The sequence below is a fragment of the Bacillus rossius genome, chromosome 7 (genome assembly GCF_032445375.1).
Source record: "Bacillus rossius redtenbacheri isolate Brsri chromosome 7, Brsri_v3, whole genome shotgun sequence".
Classification (NCBI taxonomy): Eukaryota; Metazoa; Arthropoda; class Insecta; order Phasmatodea; family Bacillidae; genus Bacillus; species Bacillus rossius.
The window spans coordinates 4,926,236-4,944,454 of NC_086335.1; the positions used below are offsets into that span (position 1 = coordinate 4,926,236).

The 18,219-nt window shown below is 42.0% G+C and overlaps 1 protein-coding gene across 1 annotated transcript in view; it reads right to left on the bottom strand.

The window, feature by feature from the left end:
* Positions 1–18,219, bottom strand: part of LOC134533649 (sorting nexin-16) — a 65,372-nt gene that overhangs the window by 6,344 nt on the left and 40,809 nt on the right. Inside the window, exons 3-5 of the mRNA XM_063371183.1 lie at positions 17,551–17,683; positions 17,385–17,474; positions 10,537–10,755 (exon numbers count right to left, since the gene is read on the bottom strand). Coding sequence (XP_063227253.1) covers positions 10,537–10,755; positions 17,385–17,474; positions 17,551–17,683 — 442 coding nt within the window. The remainder of the gene's footprint in view (positions 1–10,536; positions 10,756–17,384; positions 17,475–17,550; positions 17,684–18,219) is intronic.

Sequence of the window (18,219 nt, forward strand, 5' to 3'; positions counted from 1 at the left end):
CCACTGCACACCACCTGTACACCACCTGCACACCACCTGCACACCACCGACACACACACCACCGACACACCACCTGCACACCACCGACACACACACCACCTGTACACCACCTGCACACCACCGAACACACACCACCTGTACACCACCTGCACACTGCCGACACACACACCACCTATACACCACCTGTACACCACCGACACACACACCACCTGCACACCACCTGTAGGGTAAGGTTGCCTATTTCCGTGATATCCCTTATTCCGTGATATTTTTTTGTTTTGTCTCTCAAGATCAAGCGAGTAGCAGTAGATAGTTGGGCCAGATCTCAAAATATAGCTCGCGATGTTCTCTTTCGTAGGGAAGAGGCGGCTCTTCGTTCGCGCGTTTTTTTTTTTCATATGGTGCACAGTTGTTTGAAGAGTGGGTACTATGAAGCAATTATACTCATCATTTATACAACAGTAGAGTGAATTTTGTAATGAAAACTTAAATATACATATAACTGCCTTACGCTTTTAAGGATTTAATTTTCAATGTTTAAGTGTAAAAAGTATGTGTAGATTATTGTAGAGGGCTCGTTTTAAAAATATGTATTTGCTTTCCCGTTTCTCTTTTTTATTTCGTTTTTGGGCAAATAATTTGGAAGCACAAACTAAAGCATGGGAGTAACAAAATTATTTCATTGTTGAAGTATGTTTAATCAGTGCCTGTTTTTTCTTGAAACATGTAAATATATATATTTTTTTAATGTAGAACAGAATATTTCATTTATCATTCTCAAACTACAGACTGTTCATCAATTAAAGACACTTGATATCAGTCGTGTCCAAAATATATCCTTCAGTTTAGCTGTTTTTAGTTTTATTATAATAATAATTTTGTTTTAGTTGCTTTACAGTAAGTTTCTTATTTTACAGCCCGATAATGTGTTTATTTCAGTAGGTAGTCCTCGTTCAACAATGGGCAAAGAAAATGGTAAAACCTGTTGATCGTCTGGAAGTAGGAGGTCGAAGTGCTAAAACAAGCCCTGCAACTAGCTGTCAGAAAAGTTCTTCAGGAAGAGTGGACAGTCTAGAAGGCGTCCAAGCACTATAAAGTGCCGTGGTCGACATTTAAAGAAAACGTTATGAGGGCCAATGAACATCTTGATGGGAGGAGTGATTTTAATCTCGATGTGGTGTAAGTTGGTGTACCATTCGTGCTTGAATTATTTGATGTAGAATGTAAACTTGCTAAGTATGTTGAACGTATGGGGGTCATTGGTTTCGGATTGACTGTTTTTGAAATCAGGAAACTCGCGTATGAAATAGCCAAAAAAACACTGGTAAGCTGAAAGGTTTAATGCAGTTAAAGAATCTGCGGAAAATAAAGCGGTATAGGGGGTTGAAACGTTAAAAGGTTCAACTTCACTCTCAGGCGACCTGAAAACTTATCTAGTTATCGTGCATCATGTGTCAATCCTGTGTTAATACAGGAATATTACAATTCTCCAGAGAAAGTGCTGCTTGAACACGATCTTTTGGATTCGCCTCATAGAATTTGGAATTGCGATGAAACCGGACTTATGTTTGTAACATCTGGCAGAAATGTAGTGACTAGTGTTGTAGAAATACGATCACTGTGTTAGACTTGTAACACTTTATTTGGAGCATGTATTTTGTACTAAATATTAATTTTTGTGTGTAAATAGTACTTGGGACACAATTGTGACAGAATTGCATTTCTTGGATGTGTTTTATATATTTTTTCAATGTATCACGGAATTAGGATACCACTATCACGGAATAAAGGCACCTATCACGGAGTTAGGAATCCATGCTGTGTTAATTTTAGAAAATTATTATGTTGAACTGAGGTTATATAAATTATATACTACAGCATGTGTTAACTGGCTGTCAAATAAACTTTATATAAAAAAATTGTTACACCTATATAGTCTCCCAAGTAGTTCAGTAAATTCATTAGAAATAACTTATCACGGAATAAGGCAACCTTACCCTACACCACCCGTACACCACCGACACACACACCACCTGCACACCACCTGCACACTGCCGACACACACACCACCTGTACACCACCTGCACACTGCCGACACACACACCACCTGTACACCACCAACACTCCACCTGTACTCCACCTGCACACCACCTGCACACCACCGACACACACACCACCTGCACACCACCTGTACACCACCTGTACACCACTGACACACCACCTGCACACCACCGACACACACACCACCTGCACACCACCGAACACACCACACCTGTACACCACCTGCACACTGCCGACACACACACCACCTGTACACCACCTGCACACCACCGACACACACACCACCTGCACACCACCTGTACACCACCTGCACACCACCTGCACACCACCGATACACACACCACCTGTACACCACCTGCACACCACCGACACACACACCACCTGCACACCACCTGCACACCACCGACACACACACCACCTGCACACCACCTGTACACCACCTGCACACCACCGACACACACACCACCTGCACACCACCTGCACACCACCGACACACACACCACCTGCACACCACCTGCACACCACCTGCACACCACCTGCACACCACCTGCACACCGCCTGCACACCACCGATACACACACCACCTGTACACCACCTGCACACCACCGACACACACACCACCTGCACACCACCTGCACACCACCGACACACACACCACCTGCACACCACCTGTACACCACCTGCACACCACCGACACACACACCACCTGCACACCACCTGTACACCACCTGCACACCACCGACACACACACCACCTGCACACCACCTGCACACCACCGACACACACACCACCTGTACACCACCGACACACACACCACCGAGACACACACCACCTGCACACCACCGACACACTTCACTCCACTGCTTATGGAGTTACAATTATTCATATTCACTATCCGTATTTCAGAATAGCTTTGCATTCGTAAACATACTTAATTTGAAATTAAAAAAAAAATGATATTTGCACTGTTACAGTCCAGATTGGCCCGAATAAACAACCCAGAATGATAAGACATTTTAATCACTTGAAAAGTTTATGTTTATATACAATGATTTTTAAGTTTTGTTTTTAAGTTCGTCTTATTGCTAACATTGAGGATGAATTATTCCTTTAGGATAAAAGTTTGTATTCAGTTGTATTTAAAATAAAAGAGATTTTAAGGCAGTATTTGGTTTTATTATTACTTCTAATAAAACAGACGCAGATCATAACTAACGGACGCAAGGTGAACTGGAGTGGCGCTGTGTCACTGTTTGCCTTTTGGACTCAGCAGTGAGATGGTAAGCCTATGTTTCATCACCTGTAATGATTTGAGTTTAAAAAATCGTCTCCTCTTTCAAAACAGTCTAAACATTTCTGAGCGATTTACACAAGTTTTTCCTTGTGAACATCTCTCATTTCGGCATCCAATGAGCGCACTCCTACACCCCAATTTGTTCGTTAAAATGGTTTTGATAGTTGATTTGCTGACTTCTGGAATTGAAACTGCGAGGTCCCGGACGTCAGACGGCAGTCATCACGAAGTTTAGCCTGAATTTTTCTAAACAATGCATCATCAACTGAAGACCTCCTCACTACTCCGTCCTCGTCATGCACATTGGTTCTACTGCTCCAGAACTCAGCTCACCACTTCCTAACATTACGCTGTTAATCACATCGCCATAAATGACCGTCAGACGACAGTGAACTTCAACTGGGCGGACCTCCTGTGAGTCAAGAAAGCGAATAACAGAGCGCGCTTCACACTTGGCGGGTGTCAGCAGTGGAGCGTCCATCTCTAACAGCAGTCACAGTCAGACTGGACAAACTACCGAGCCGTTGTGGAGGGGGAAGTACGCTCTACAAGATAATTTTGTCTACTAGTGAAATATTTCGTCCTTACCACAGCAAATGACAAACTGTCTAATTCTTACACCCTCTCTCACAACCCCCCTATTGTATTTAGGTGAGATTCATAAAATACATAAGAACCGTAAGCCCCTGAATTTTTCATCATTGGTCTCCATTATAGTGACGGTTACAAAAGGCCAAATTTATATTCCAAACACAGTGTAACTGAGAAGTTTATTCATAGTTTAAAAGAAAACTAAACTGTTCTTTAATTGAAACAACATATAATTTGAAGTGTGACAGTAATATTTAAATTCACACACTGACTATAAGTTAAGATTGTCATTCGTAATCTCAGTGGTCGTTTCCTGTGTTCATCACTAACTTGCTAGTCTGCCTACTTGATAACAGTACCAATGAACTTATAGTGTTGTGAAACAGAACCTGATTTTTAAACATTCCAATACCACAGAGACATTTGTGTTGAGAGATGCTCACCCTAACTTCCAGATTATTACTAAGTTAGAGCTGATACAGAGGATTTTATCAGTTACGGTCCATTGTCCTTGCAAATTAAAGGATTAATTTCTTAACGAAGCTAGCCATTTTTATGTTAAAACAGATGAATACTGAGTGTGCATGATATAGGTTTATTTTACAGTAAAAAACGTACTTTCTTGTGTTTTGTCCACTGTTTGTGAATATAAAAATCAGTTAAAATCCCTTATGTATATTTATTCTTATTGTTACGAACGTGAGCAAGGCCAGGACACATGCAGGTGCAGAGCTGACTGGTGGCTGCCACAACATGATATGAGCCACGCGCCTGGAAGATAACAAGGATTGTCACTTTCCCCCTCCTTCCCACCACTCTCCATGTGGCGCCCTGCCTTTGACACGTAACTGACACCTGACAGCTGCAGAGTTACGCGAGCCGCCGACACGTGTTTCGAGAGATTTCTGCCGTCGGGTCGGTACGGCATGACGCGACTGGCCCCAGCCGCGCTCGGGAGTTATGGAAGGTGTCTGGGCTGATGTAAAAGCCGGGAGACGCCAGCCTCAGGGGAGAGTCAGTCAGAGTTCAGTCGGGAGTTCTCCCGCGGCGGAGGTTCCAGGGTGGAGAATTCAGTTCCGGGGCGATAGTGTCGCGGGCGCGGCGTAGTCGCGAGCGAAGTTCCGAGCGAGGCGTCGAGCAGAACCTCTGCGAAGGCAAGTGCGGCGACGGAGTCCTGCGACGGAGGTCCGCGAGGGGTGCTGCGGCGCTAGTTGCGCCAGAGGTGCGGCCCAGCGAGGTGTGCGGTGTGTGGAAACGAGTGACTGGGGAAGCAATTATTTTTTAAGTGCAACAGATTATTTGCCATTTTAGAAGATTAATTGTAAGTGACATAAGTAGTGGCCATTAATAAAACTGTGTGGTAATAAAATTACAAATTTTATATGACACTCAAAAAAATTTAAAATTAAATATGAAATAGTAAGATTTTTTTACATTAATTTTATCATCTGATAAAGGATAGTCACTTCCATACTTATTGAAATTTGTGATGATTCTGTATGTCACTAGTTTTGATAAGCGTAACGGCCGGTAGTTGAAAGCCGACAGAAGTGTTTCAATGCGTGCTCCTGAGTTATGTTTACGTGTTGTTTATGATGATTAGATCAATGAATTATCTAGTATCAATTCCTCTCCATAAATGATGTTATTACTTCTGAATCACTTAAATATGTTCAGGTTGTTATGGTAGGTTACCCCTACCTAACGATTTTGCCCCTAAACGGCAGGACATCTGCGAAACGGTCAAGAGGGTTGTATAACACTCAGGTATTGACTACTCCTATAGCTACAAGAGAATCGCTGGTGGCCACGTGCTTAGTAACAGCTAGGCGAACGGCTATTGGGCGCTGATGCGGTCATCCGCCGAGGTCCGCGATTGGATACGAATGATGTCATTTTCATTTCCCCGAGTATAAATAGGGTCTCCTGATAATATTCAAGCAGAAGGTGCATGGCAGGCGGTCAGAGGCGAAAGCTTATACCACCGCTCCGAAGATATCAACAGAACGTCACGCTGCCGCCATCCGCTACGTCACACGACAACACCACGACGCCCGAGGACGAGTCGGGACATAGAAGATTCTAGGACCGCCGCGAAATAAGACCGACTACGAGGGAGAGCTGAGATACAACAACTCTACACCAGGGACGTCTCGCGGACGTCTTCACGGCTGCTTCAACCATGCTTCCCGAGACTGTCGTGACGCCTGAGGTAGAGGGGAGACTTAGAAAATATCTACCACTGTAAGTCGAACATCAACGTATTTTTGTGGTTTGGGTCTTAGCCGCTGGCGACGGTAAGAAAGAGACGGACTTAGCCACAGACGCAAAGACGTACAAACTCGCTAACAGTACTCGCCGTGAGCTGTGGAAAGTTGCTCTTCAAATTTAGAGTCCTCAGGTGAAGGCAAATACCCCCCGGAGGTCGGGAGGACTGAGTGCAGACTTTCGTTTTTGGGGTCACTCGCACAGCGAGTGACAAGTGAGCGAGTCGGCGCACAAGGTGCGCCCGTAGAGTTAAATGTCGTCACCGAAGGTTACATAGGCATAGTGGCAGCGAGGACAACCAACACCGGACGAGACTAAGAACCTAGAGTATGAAGGAGGTAGAGATGTAACTTCAAATAACAAAGGCTGTTGTACTAGTTCTGTTTAACGGAGTTGTAAAGACGCACTTTGCAGATTGTAGGCGTTTCGCCACTAGGGACGTATATTGTCTGAGTGCGAAAATAATTAGTTACAGCTGTGGTTTAATCCCAACTTGAAAATTAATTGTAAGTGTGTGTAAATGTCGACTGGACAAATTACCACCAGTGCGATAAACCCCAATTTAAATTCATTTAAACTGCGTGTTTATGTTGTGTGTTTTGAGTAAGGGCAAATGTTAATTAATTATAGGTCAGTCTTCAGAATATAATCAGGAAGAGGGTTTGTGTATTTATATGTTGTTTAGTATTTATAAATACTCCTTCTGTTTACAGAGTCTTGCAAGCCGTTTCCTGTTAAGCGATACTTCGCGACAGACGTTCACGGCTACCTAAAGTGCCAAGTTTACATTTGTTTCATCTGTAAATCTTGTTCTAATAAAAAAGTGTATTACACCGAACTGTTTAAGTTTGATCGCAAGTAAACCTAACCCATTTCTACTCTGGCATCCTTGAAGAGCTGCTACAGGAGAGATAACAAGGTCTCCTGCCAAAAGAAGAACTCTATGTTGAATGTTTGTCCTGGTGTTCCTCAGGGAGGTACTTTATCACCTCTGCTCTTCCATATTTTTATCAACAATATCTCTCAGGTCCTCAAATACTTCACTGGTGTAATCTCTGCTGATCTTAAAATCTGTAGAAAAATTTCTATACCTCATGATTGCTTATTATTACAAAATGATATCACTGAAAACCACACCTGGTGCAAACAAAACTTGGTTACACTCAAAAAGAATAAAACCAATGATCAGCTCTAAATTATAAGGCAGCTCAATAATCTGAAACAACATCAAGATAGTTAATAATTATAAATCAGAAACTTTACAAAACAAAATAAAATAACACAACTAATTATTCAATAGAAACTTCCTCTCCCTACCTACTCCATCTCCTCTTGTAGTCTGCAGGGCTTATCTAGATTCACTTTTTGTTATCAATTGATATAATTATAAAATCAAATGTAATTATCTCCTTAAAAACACTGGTTTAATAGTTCCTCCATTTAACAGTCATTTACGTTCAACCTTGTGTACACTCCATTCCAATAATGATCTTATTTATCATCTCATTTCCAACTACAATAAATTGTTACGGGGCCGCGGCCTCTGATCTTTAATAAGCGGGGTTTTCGTTAAATGCTCGGATTTTATGGGCGTCACCGTGCCACGTGCACGGACCTATGCGAGACTCTTTACCAGGGTCGTGACGTCGCCCATGTGAGACATCATTTTAATTTCCTCCTGAAAACAACCTAGTACTAATACCTGCCCTCAGCGTCGGGCATGCTATTCCCTACGCAGTGGGCTCTTAGGCGTCCCACACGCCGTCACACTCCACATGGTCACACGTATTTTATAAAAAAATAAAAGAATACGTTTAAATTTACAAGCCCTTATTTATTCTTACAACTCCGATTATACGCGCACACAATTTAAGCTGTAACAAACGCCCGCGGCACGAATCGGTTTAAGTGCAGTGACCAACCATGTGGTCACACCTCGACTTACGTATAAAGTTTGAGAAAAGGCAGATAATGGTCACAAGGTAATTATTTAAGCAGTCCCCCAACCGAGAGAAGCTCCGAGGACTAAACGAAAAAAGATTTGAAATGAATTAAAGTTGAATAGAATTACAAAGCGGTGATGAAGTGTCTGCTCTCGGTCGTTGATGGCGGAAGACTGGGATGAGCTCATGGCTCTGCTAGCCTAACATGGCGTCCTCTCGCCGAAACAATTGCCGTTAATGGTATTTCTGATTTCTTGCCACGGGAAACTAAAGCAACTAGAAAAGGATTCTTGAAAAATTACATAATATTTACTGAATATAAAAAAAGGATAATAGAATTTACAATTATTAAAGAATATATTTAAACAGTGTCTGGCTTCGGTTTCCTTCGGTGTGCTTCGTGAATGTCCGGAAACGCCCTTATATTTAATTACACAATTTTAAATAAAAGTACATAAAAACCCTCCCGGCCAGTCTGCCGTCACGTCGCACTCGAGGAAGAATAAAAACAATTTACGCAGTTGAATTTAATTATATTTAGGGGTGCGGCGCACTGACTCTACAGCACCCTCTTGCCGGGCGACCAACACACGCACACACGCACGTGTAAGCGGGAGGTTTGAATGGAGGGTAGGTGGTGTTTGGGCGGTGGCATATCGGACTCAAAAGGAACCGTAGGCCAGGAAAATGTTAAAATGAAATATTAATTTTAATTAAGTTTATTTACTAGAATACATATTATATATGTATATGTATATTTTATTATTAAAATGTCCCATTACTTGGGTGGGAACAATATTTCCATCCTCCTCACCTGATATCTCACTGATGACTCTTCCGTCACAACGGCCACAAGGCAAGCAGAAAAAAACCAGAAACAACACTACCAACCTCACAACACGACATTCCTAGCGCAATAATCCGAAAATACATGAACAAATCTGAATGATCACCACAGCACACCACGACATCACACTGCATCGCTCCTGGCGGAGATCCTGACTAAACAACACCCTAATTGGCAGCAAGCGGAGTATTAAACAGGCATACAAAATCTTACAACACACCAACAGAATAACCAAACAAGTGAAGAAGAGAAAGCAATCAACACAAATGTTCTTGTACGTAGTGAACAAGGAGGAGCTGGCTACTCACCCGGGACTCCTCCATGCTCTCTACGTACGAGGGAGGCTCGTTGAGACAGAAGAAGTCCTTGTACGTAGTGATCAAGGAGGAGCTGGCTACTCACCCGGGACTCCTCCATGCTCTCTGCGTACGAGGGAGGCTCGTTGAGACAGAAGAAGTCCTTGTACGTAGTGATCAAGGAGGAGCTGGCTACTCACCCGGGACTCCTCCATGCTCTCTGCGTACGAGGGAGGCTCGTTGAGACAGAAGAAGTCCTTGTACGTAGTGATCGAGGAGGAGCTGGCTACTCACCCGGGACTCCTCCATGCTCTCTGCGTACGAGGGAGGCTCGTTGAGACAGAAGAAGTCCTTGTACGTAGTGATCAAGGAGGAGCTGGCTACTCACCCGGGACTCCTCCATGCTCTCTGCGTACGAGGGAGGCTCGTTGAGACAGAAGAAGTCCTTGTACGTAGTGATCAAGGAGGAGCTGGCTACTCACCCGGGACTCCTCCATGCTCTCTGCGTACGAGGGAGGCTCGTTGAGACAGAAGAAGTCCTTGTACGTAGTGATCAAGGAGGAGCTGGCTACTCACCCGGGACTCCTCCATGCTCTCTGCGTACGAGGGAGGCTCGTTGAGACAGAAGAAGTCCTTGTACGTAGTGATCAAGGAGGAGCTGGCTACTCACCCGGGACTCCTCCATGCTCTCTGCGTACGAGGGAGGCTCGTTGAGACAGAAGAAGTCCTTGTACGTAGTGATCAAGGAGGAGCTGGCTACTCACCCGGGACTCCTCCATGCTCTCTGCGTACGAGGGAGGCTCGTTGAGACAGAAGAAGTCCTTGTACGTAGTGATCAAGGAGGAGCTGGCTACTCACCCGGGACTCCTCCATGCTCTCTGCGTACGAGGGAGGCTCGTTGAGACAGAAGAAGTCCTTGTACGTAGTGATCAAGGAGGAGCTGGCTACTCACCCGGGACTCCTCCATGCTCTCTGCGTACGAGGGAGGCTCGTTGAGACAGAAGAAGTCCTTGTACGTAGTGATCAAGGAGGAGCTGGCTACTCACCCGGGACTCCTCCATGCTCTCTGCGTACGAGGGAGGCTCGTTGAGACAGAAGAAGTCCTTGTACGTAGTGAACAAGGGGATACGTGGCTACTCACTCTGGACTCCTCCATGCTCTCTGCGTACAAGGGAGGCTCGTTGAGACAGAAGAAGTCCTTGTACGTAGTGAACAAGGGGATACGTGGCTACTCACTCTGGACTCCTCCATGCTCTCTGCGTACGAGGGAGGCTCGTTGAGACAGAAGAAGTCCTTGACGGCGAGGCAGGCACTCAGGTGACTCGACTGCAGGATGTCGTTGACAAACGCCTGCAGTCCCTGGATGCGCTCCTCCAGGAAGCGGCTGTCAAAGTTGTCCCTGAACCACCTTTTCTTGGGCAGCGACAGTTTTACTCCGGGGAAGTCGTTCTTCAGCTGTGCCACAAAACACATACTTAGTGATGGGCCCAATCGAATAAAAAACTATTGATTAAATCGATAATACCAAATGATCATTACTCGCGACTAATTTGAAAATCATTTGATTAAATTAGTCGTAATTTAGTCTTATTCATTCGTTCCCAGCCAATCGATGTGTTGTGTTGTGTTTGTTGGTGTTCAGTATAACTCTGAGCTACATATTCATGATTATACTTTGTTATGATGCCATCTCACACATCCATGTATCATTTGTAAGTGAATTTTAAAAAAACCTTACTTCAGTAGCAAGTTCGCGTTCACGGTTGGAAGTTCACAGTTTTTTCAGCTAACTTAGGGGTTATACTAGCACAAAGAATTATTTTCTAAAAAAAATTTAAATAAAAAAATATATATTATTATTTTTTCACTTCCTGGCATATTTTTAAATCATTATTTAACAGGGAATTTTTATACTTAGGGCGGGATTCATAGTCAAAGGCTTGTTTGGCGAATAAGTAATATTTTATAAAGTAGTGTTTATTCTTCAAGTAGTACTTATTCCAGCAATGAATTCATAAACCTATACTTGACGAAGTAATACTTGAACAAGCACTACTTATATTGGCCATGCTGTACTTGATGAAGTATCTCAAAAAGTAAAGGACGAATTTTGTGTCAACGTAACGCAAGCAAATATACCGCTGTCCATACATAGTTTACCAGTTTGAAAATAAAAATGCCCAAGTTTCAAACCAATGCGATTAAAATAATGAAATTAATACGTAAGATGATATTTATACTTTATTTGATAGTGAACTTGAATAACATAAATATGAACATGTATTAAAAACAAATTTACAAATACATAAATATGTTTTGAATGTTTGTGTTGTTAAATTATGTTGGCCATCTTGTGTCTGTGATCTATAAGCGGGGAAGTTAACCACGTGGTAGCAAAACAACTTTCGTGATTCGTGATGGCTAGTGAAAAAGAAAAGAGAGGAAAACATTATACTGATTCGGAAAGAATTTTGTTTAAGCAGTTGGTCTTAAAATACAAAGCAGTAGTTTCTTTCCTCACTGCAGGTTCAATTAACGGCATGATAATTTGGATGACTGTGTTCTTGCTTAATCTGAAACGTCGTTTGAACTCAGAATCACTATATCATTCTAAAGGGTTTAATGCATATCGTATGTAGCGCTTTGGTGTCCGTACATTGACATGGTCCTCGTAAACTTCATCCGCAAGTTGTTCAAAATCTTCCCACTCACCAAAATCCATCACGCTAGCTGCAGAAGAGGTTATGTACGTAGCTTGTATTGTTTATAAAACTAAGCTGCAACTATGTGTTTAGTTTCTTTTCTCCAAATTGAATTTGTTTACTCTCTCAATTTTAATTTAATAAATGGAAAAATTAACGGGAATTAATACCTTACATAACCTATTCCTTACAACAAACAAATCCGTACCGGTACTTGAGTCACCTAGATAGCCGACTTCATGAAGTATTACTTATATCAATGAATAAGCATGGCTTATTTGATTATGAATACTTGCGAAACAAGGCAAACTTATTTCATGACTGTGAATTTGTATTGAGCAGTACTTATTTGACGCAGTCCTTCGTGAAGTATTTTTGAAGTAGTCCTACTAAGCAGTGCTCTTTTTGTTCGCTATGAATTTAATGTCATACTTAAGCATGCATATAAGCAGTACTTTTTTCAAGTATTTCTTATATCACCACTATGAATTCCGCCCTTAAAGTAGTTTACCAGTATTTGATCATTTTAACAAGTTGTTAGGTTAAGTACAAAAAATTGCACAATATCATAAAAATGGTAGTTAGATTAGCTACTTAAAAATACTGTTCAAATTTGTGAATGGTAGGTTAGGTTAGGTTAGCTATATAAAACTACTGTAAAACTGTGTAAATGGCTGGTTAGCTACATATTAAGACAGTAATTCCTACCTCAATTTAAAAAGATTTTGCAGTATTTTTACTGTAACTAACCTAACCAAATAAACTATCCACACTGTTTTAAAGTATTTAAAATGTAGCTAATCTAATTTAACTAACAATCCACACTATCTGAAAGAATTGTTAATGTATCTAAACTAAACTAAACTAAACTAAACTATACTAAACTATACTAAACTATACTAAACTATACTAAACTATACTAAACTATACTACCATTCTCACAATATCACAGTATTCATAATGTGTAACCTACCTAACCTTACCACTCATTAAAATGTAAACAATTGGTACAAAAAAAACTTGAATTATGTTCCGCTTCGCCTTCTTAGACCATAATTCCAAAACATGCCATGAAGTAAAAAAATGCATTTTGTAATTTTTATTTAAATTTTCCCCGAAAAAAGACTCTTATTCAGAATTGCCACCAAACTGGTAACTGCTATTATTATGACAATGAACACAAAGAAATTTCACTAAATAAAAACTTTAAAAACTGATTCACTTCAAGTGGATGTGAAATGGTTAGGTTGAATTAAATTTAGCAATAAAACACACACAAGAACAAATAATTTACAAAGTGGACTGGAAGTTTCTAATAAATGGTTTATTAGTATCACATTTCCTATTGCACTGTTTTAGATTCACCTGCCAGGCAAGTTTTATATTTTAAAATTAATTTTCTATGCAAGTCATGTCTTAAGATGTAATACATTTTTCGAGATTATGTAAGTTTGTTTTAAGCACAGTATTTGTGGTGGTTATAGGTAGTTATTAGAAACAATAATTTTTGAATTACTTTCAGCTCTCAATATTTTATATGTAGAATTTATTGAAAAGAGTTTTGATCATTAGACTAATTTAAAAAAATATTACTATTATTTTAGCCCACACCCTTATCATGATATATACGGTATTCAGTAATTTTCCATTATGTAAACACTGATCCGGTCATTATGGTTTCAAAATCGGTATTTGAAAAAAATAAATTATATCTTTGCAGGTTGAAAAGTGATTGCAACAGTTTTCAGTCGTTCAGACACATTCAGTCGTCACTAATAACACCATTGCAGCTTGCAGCGAATGAAAAGATATTCGACTAAAACTATCGAATAGTTATTACATAGTACGGTACGAATAATAATTGATTATTTAATAGTAGAAATTAGTCAATGGTGCCCAACACTACACGCAGTACATGACTCAAATTTTACCATCCCTTCGTAATTCTACTGAATCCATCTTTCTGTGTGTGTTGTTACTGCTGGTACTAGCAACAATTCACATATGTATGGCATAAAACTACATACAGAAGGATTGATTCCTCTGAAGGCCGCCAACTCATTGCGATAAGGTTTTATTTACTGCCTATTGCAAATTATAGAAACTGGCTGATCTACAATTGGTTTACAAGGGACAATAAACAGAAACTTAAGTAGGTACTTCACCGATTTTATAACAGACTAATACAGTAAGACATACAATTTCGCATGAACATCATGGTTCACTTGTTGGACTCTATGTTGCTAAAACATCTACAACATCATTCAACCTGTTCCTGAAACCTTCCAGTAAACTATCACCTGCAACTTGTGATATTCTGGAAGAACTACATCACAAGCCTTTACAAACCTGTGTCATTCTACAGAACGTCATTGTAAAAAAGTTCTCGGAGCTTCACAAGAAAAAGACGCCACATGCTCTGAACAAAAGTAGAGAACAAAAACTGGATGTCGCTTGTGTTTCTCTTTAAGGGGGTGCCTCCCATTTCAGGTCATGATTTTATATTTATATTAATCACTGATCAACTTTTAGACCATTTCAATTGTTTAACTTTCACGAAATGAAAAATATATTCAGCGCATACTTTTTGCATAATTAGCTGCCAAAGTTAAATTTTCAATGTTTTTGGGTTGTACAAATAAGGATAAATTAATTTATTGCAGAACTGAAACTTTTTAGGTTTAACTGCAATGCCACTGGCTACTTCATGACATGGTTTGCATTTCTATCACAAAAACTCATTTCTTGTTTCATGGCTGTCAAAATCGTAACAAATTTGAGAATTTTGAAATGCCAGGTAAAATTAATTAATATTTTCTGAAAGGGGAAACTTATAAACCTATAAACGATGAGCCTCAGTGAATAGAGAGAAAGAAAATTATTTCTCATGTAATTTTTTATTGACGGTATTTCACTCACAAACACCTGTGAGTCAGTAGTTTACATCAGGGCTTATGGAAAGCTATACTAAAAACCTTTCTGAGGCCTGAAGTAACAGGGTTGTTGAACTGTTTAGTTCATCAGGATTTAATGTAGAATTAATGTGGGATTAGTATAGTTTGCTGAGCAAGCGCTGTACAGAATATTAATGTAAATAATATAAATGTATTTCATACTGTAATAATTTTGTCTTTAGGTTATTAGTCAACTATTGTGGCATGCATAAAGCACTTGAAGAGCCCACTTCGTCCTTTATAATTGGAATACTTATGTATTGTTTTGTTTAATAAAAAATAATACAAATGTATTCTGTATTTGTTATCACCACCAATATGTCATACTCTTCCTTTGTGTGTTGGCCATGTGTTGTTCTTACTGCTATGGCACTGCTGGGGAGGGAGTCCATATTGTTACGAACGTGAGCAAAGCCGCGACACGCGCAGGTGCTGCGCTAGCTGGCTGACAGGCTGCCGCCGCTCGGTCGCCGCTTCCCCTCCCTCCAGCCCTCCACTCTCCACGCGGCGCTGATAGCAGGACATCTGACACCTCGCAGCTGGCAGCCGCCGACACGTGTTTCCAGAGATTTCTGCCGTAATGACGCGACAGGCCCCAGCCGCGCTCGAGAGTTCTGGAAGGTGTCTGGGCCTATATATGTGCCCGGGACGCCGGCCTCGAGAGAGAGAGTTCAGGCGGTAGCTTTCCCACGGCGGCGTTTCCGGGGTGATAGTGCCGCGGGTGCGACAGAGTGGCGAAGTCCTTGGACGAAAGTTCCAGGGCAGGCAGTGAGTGGAGTCGGGAGTTTTCCCGCGGCGGAGTTTCCGAGCGATATAGCGGCGAAGTCCCTGGACGAAGGTTCCAGAGCAAAGAGTTCAGCTCCGGGCGATAGTGTCGCAGGCGCGGCGGAGTCCCGAGCGAAGTTCCGAGCGAGGCGTCGGGCGGATCCTCGGCGAAGGCAAGTGCGGCGGAGTGCGGCGATGGAGTACCGTGTCTGAGATCCACGAGGGGTGCTGCGGCGAGAGTTGCGCCAGAGGTGCGGCCCAGCGAGGTGTGCGGTGTGTGGAAACCGAGTGACTGGGGAGTAAACATTTTTAAAGTGCAATTGATTATTTGCCATTTCAGAAGATTAATTGTAAGTGACATAAGTAGTGGCCATCAATAAAACTGTGTAGTGTGTAGTGATAAAATCTTTAATTGGGCTATCCTTTACAAACCCGGTAAATCGTAACAATATGTTTGCAGTGATAACCTTATGTTTGTCGATGCATAATTATCATGCCCACCACCCAAGTCTAACGACTGTCGGTGGGCATGTCACAATTTTAAATAAATAAATTAATAAAAAATAAAAATAACATAAAAATGGGTCTCTACCAGTTAGTAATGTCCTCCTTTTATTAATATACAGCTAGACAACACAAATGTTATTGAGACACATCTAGTACCTTTTGCATCGTAGAAGCATCGGCAAAATGCTCACTTGACAGCTTTCTAACTGTGTGCACTATTAGCTGAGTTATTGAAATAGTCTTCGAAGGACTCGCATTGCAAGTATTCTCCAAAGACGTAACCTTGAGTCGTTGCATTGTTCCTGGTATGATGGAAAGGTGTTCTGTAGCTAGCCTGCATGTATCTGCCAGCGTCGGCTGCAATCAACCCCGTGGGGCCAGCAACCAACCCCAGGGCACTGTGAAGTGTCGAAGCCGTGGAGTCTGCTGTCTACATGGATGCAAGGGACCGGAAAATCACCAGCTGTAAGGTATGCTAAGGCCTGCATGTAGCGATAAAACTCGTAATGAATGCAACAATTATTTAAAAAATTATGTTGTAATAACAATCAACAATCAATTTCAATTTAAACTGACTTGACGTCAAACACGTAACGTATGGCACGGTTGTGTGACACATTTTGATGAATTTTCCTTGATCAATATATTTCCGTAATAACTATATTTTTAACATGTCATTTAAGTAACCTGAGAAGTGCCTAAAATACTTTTTTTTTTTTTTTTTTTTTTGGAATTTAACTATATTCAGATGGAAAGACATATACACTGAGCCAGTCTTTTAGTGATTAAAGAACTATGACTAAAATATACCTAAATTTTGATGTAATATTTCGTGGTTTGTTAGCTTGTGCCATACATATAGTTCTGTGATTGAAAACTGCTGGTACCTAACAGTTAGGTGCACATAGGACATGCCATACAATATCATTTTTTCCGCTATAAAATATAATTACAATTTATGTATTAATAAACTATTGCAATAATGTGTATTGATCTAAGAAAGTACCATGTTTGTTCTCTTGTGATTATAAAATAATTTTGTTTAAAAAAAAATTAAAGTAGAAGTAAAAAATCGAAGGCCTATAAGTATTTTATTGTTGAAATTAAATATTAATTGTGGCCTGTGTTTGATCCAAGCGGGACTTGCAGCACACACCTTGCAGAGAAGACGCACAAAGTCGGTGTAGCGGCGGTACACGAACCAGCAGTCCCCCGTCAGCTGGTTCTCCACGCGCAGTTTGTACACCTGCAAGCAGACCGCACGGTCAGCGGGGCCCAGGCCTCGGCCGAGGTGTGAGGGGGACGTGTGTGCAGGGGCCCACCGTGAAGCGAGCGCGCTCCTCCATGATCTCGTACCCCACGATGGGGATGCTGAACTGGTTGCAGGAGGACGCTGCCTCCTCCACCTCGTCCTGGCACGAGCTCTGCGAGGCCGAGCCACTCACGGACATCATCCTGCAAGACACCAGTCACACACCTGGCTGCCCTGGCTGTCTCTCCCGGTGACCGGGCCTACCACGCTACACATTCACATCATCCTGCAAGACACCAGTCACACACCTGGCTGCCCTGGCTGTCTCTCCCGGTGACCGGGCCTACCACGCTACACATTCACATCATCCTGCAAGACACCAGTCTCACACCTGGCTGCCCTGGCTGTCTCTCCCGGTGACCGGGCCTACCACGATACACATTCACATCATCCTGCAAACCACCAGTCACACACCTGGCTGCCCTGGCTGTCTCTCCCGGTGACCGGGCCTACCACGCTACACATTCACATCATCCTGCAAGACACCAGTCTCACACCTGGCTGCCAAGGCTGTCTCTCCCCCGGTGACCGGGCCTACCACGCTACACATTCACATCATCCTGCAAGACACCAGTCTCACACCTGGCTGCCCTGGCTGTCTCTCCCGGTGACCGGGCCTACCACGATACACATTCACATCATCCTGCAAGACACCAGTCACACACCTGGCTCCCTGGCT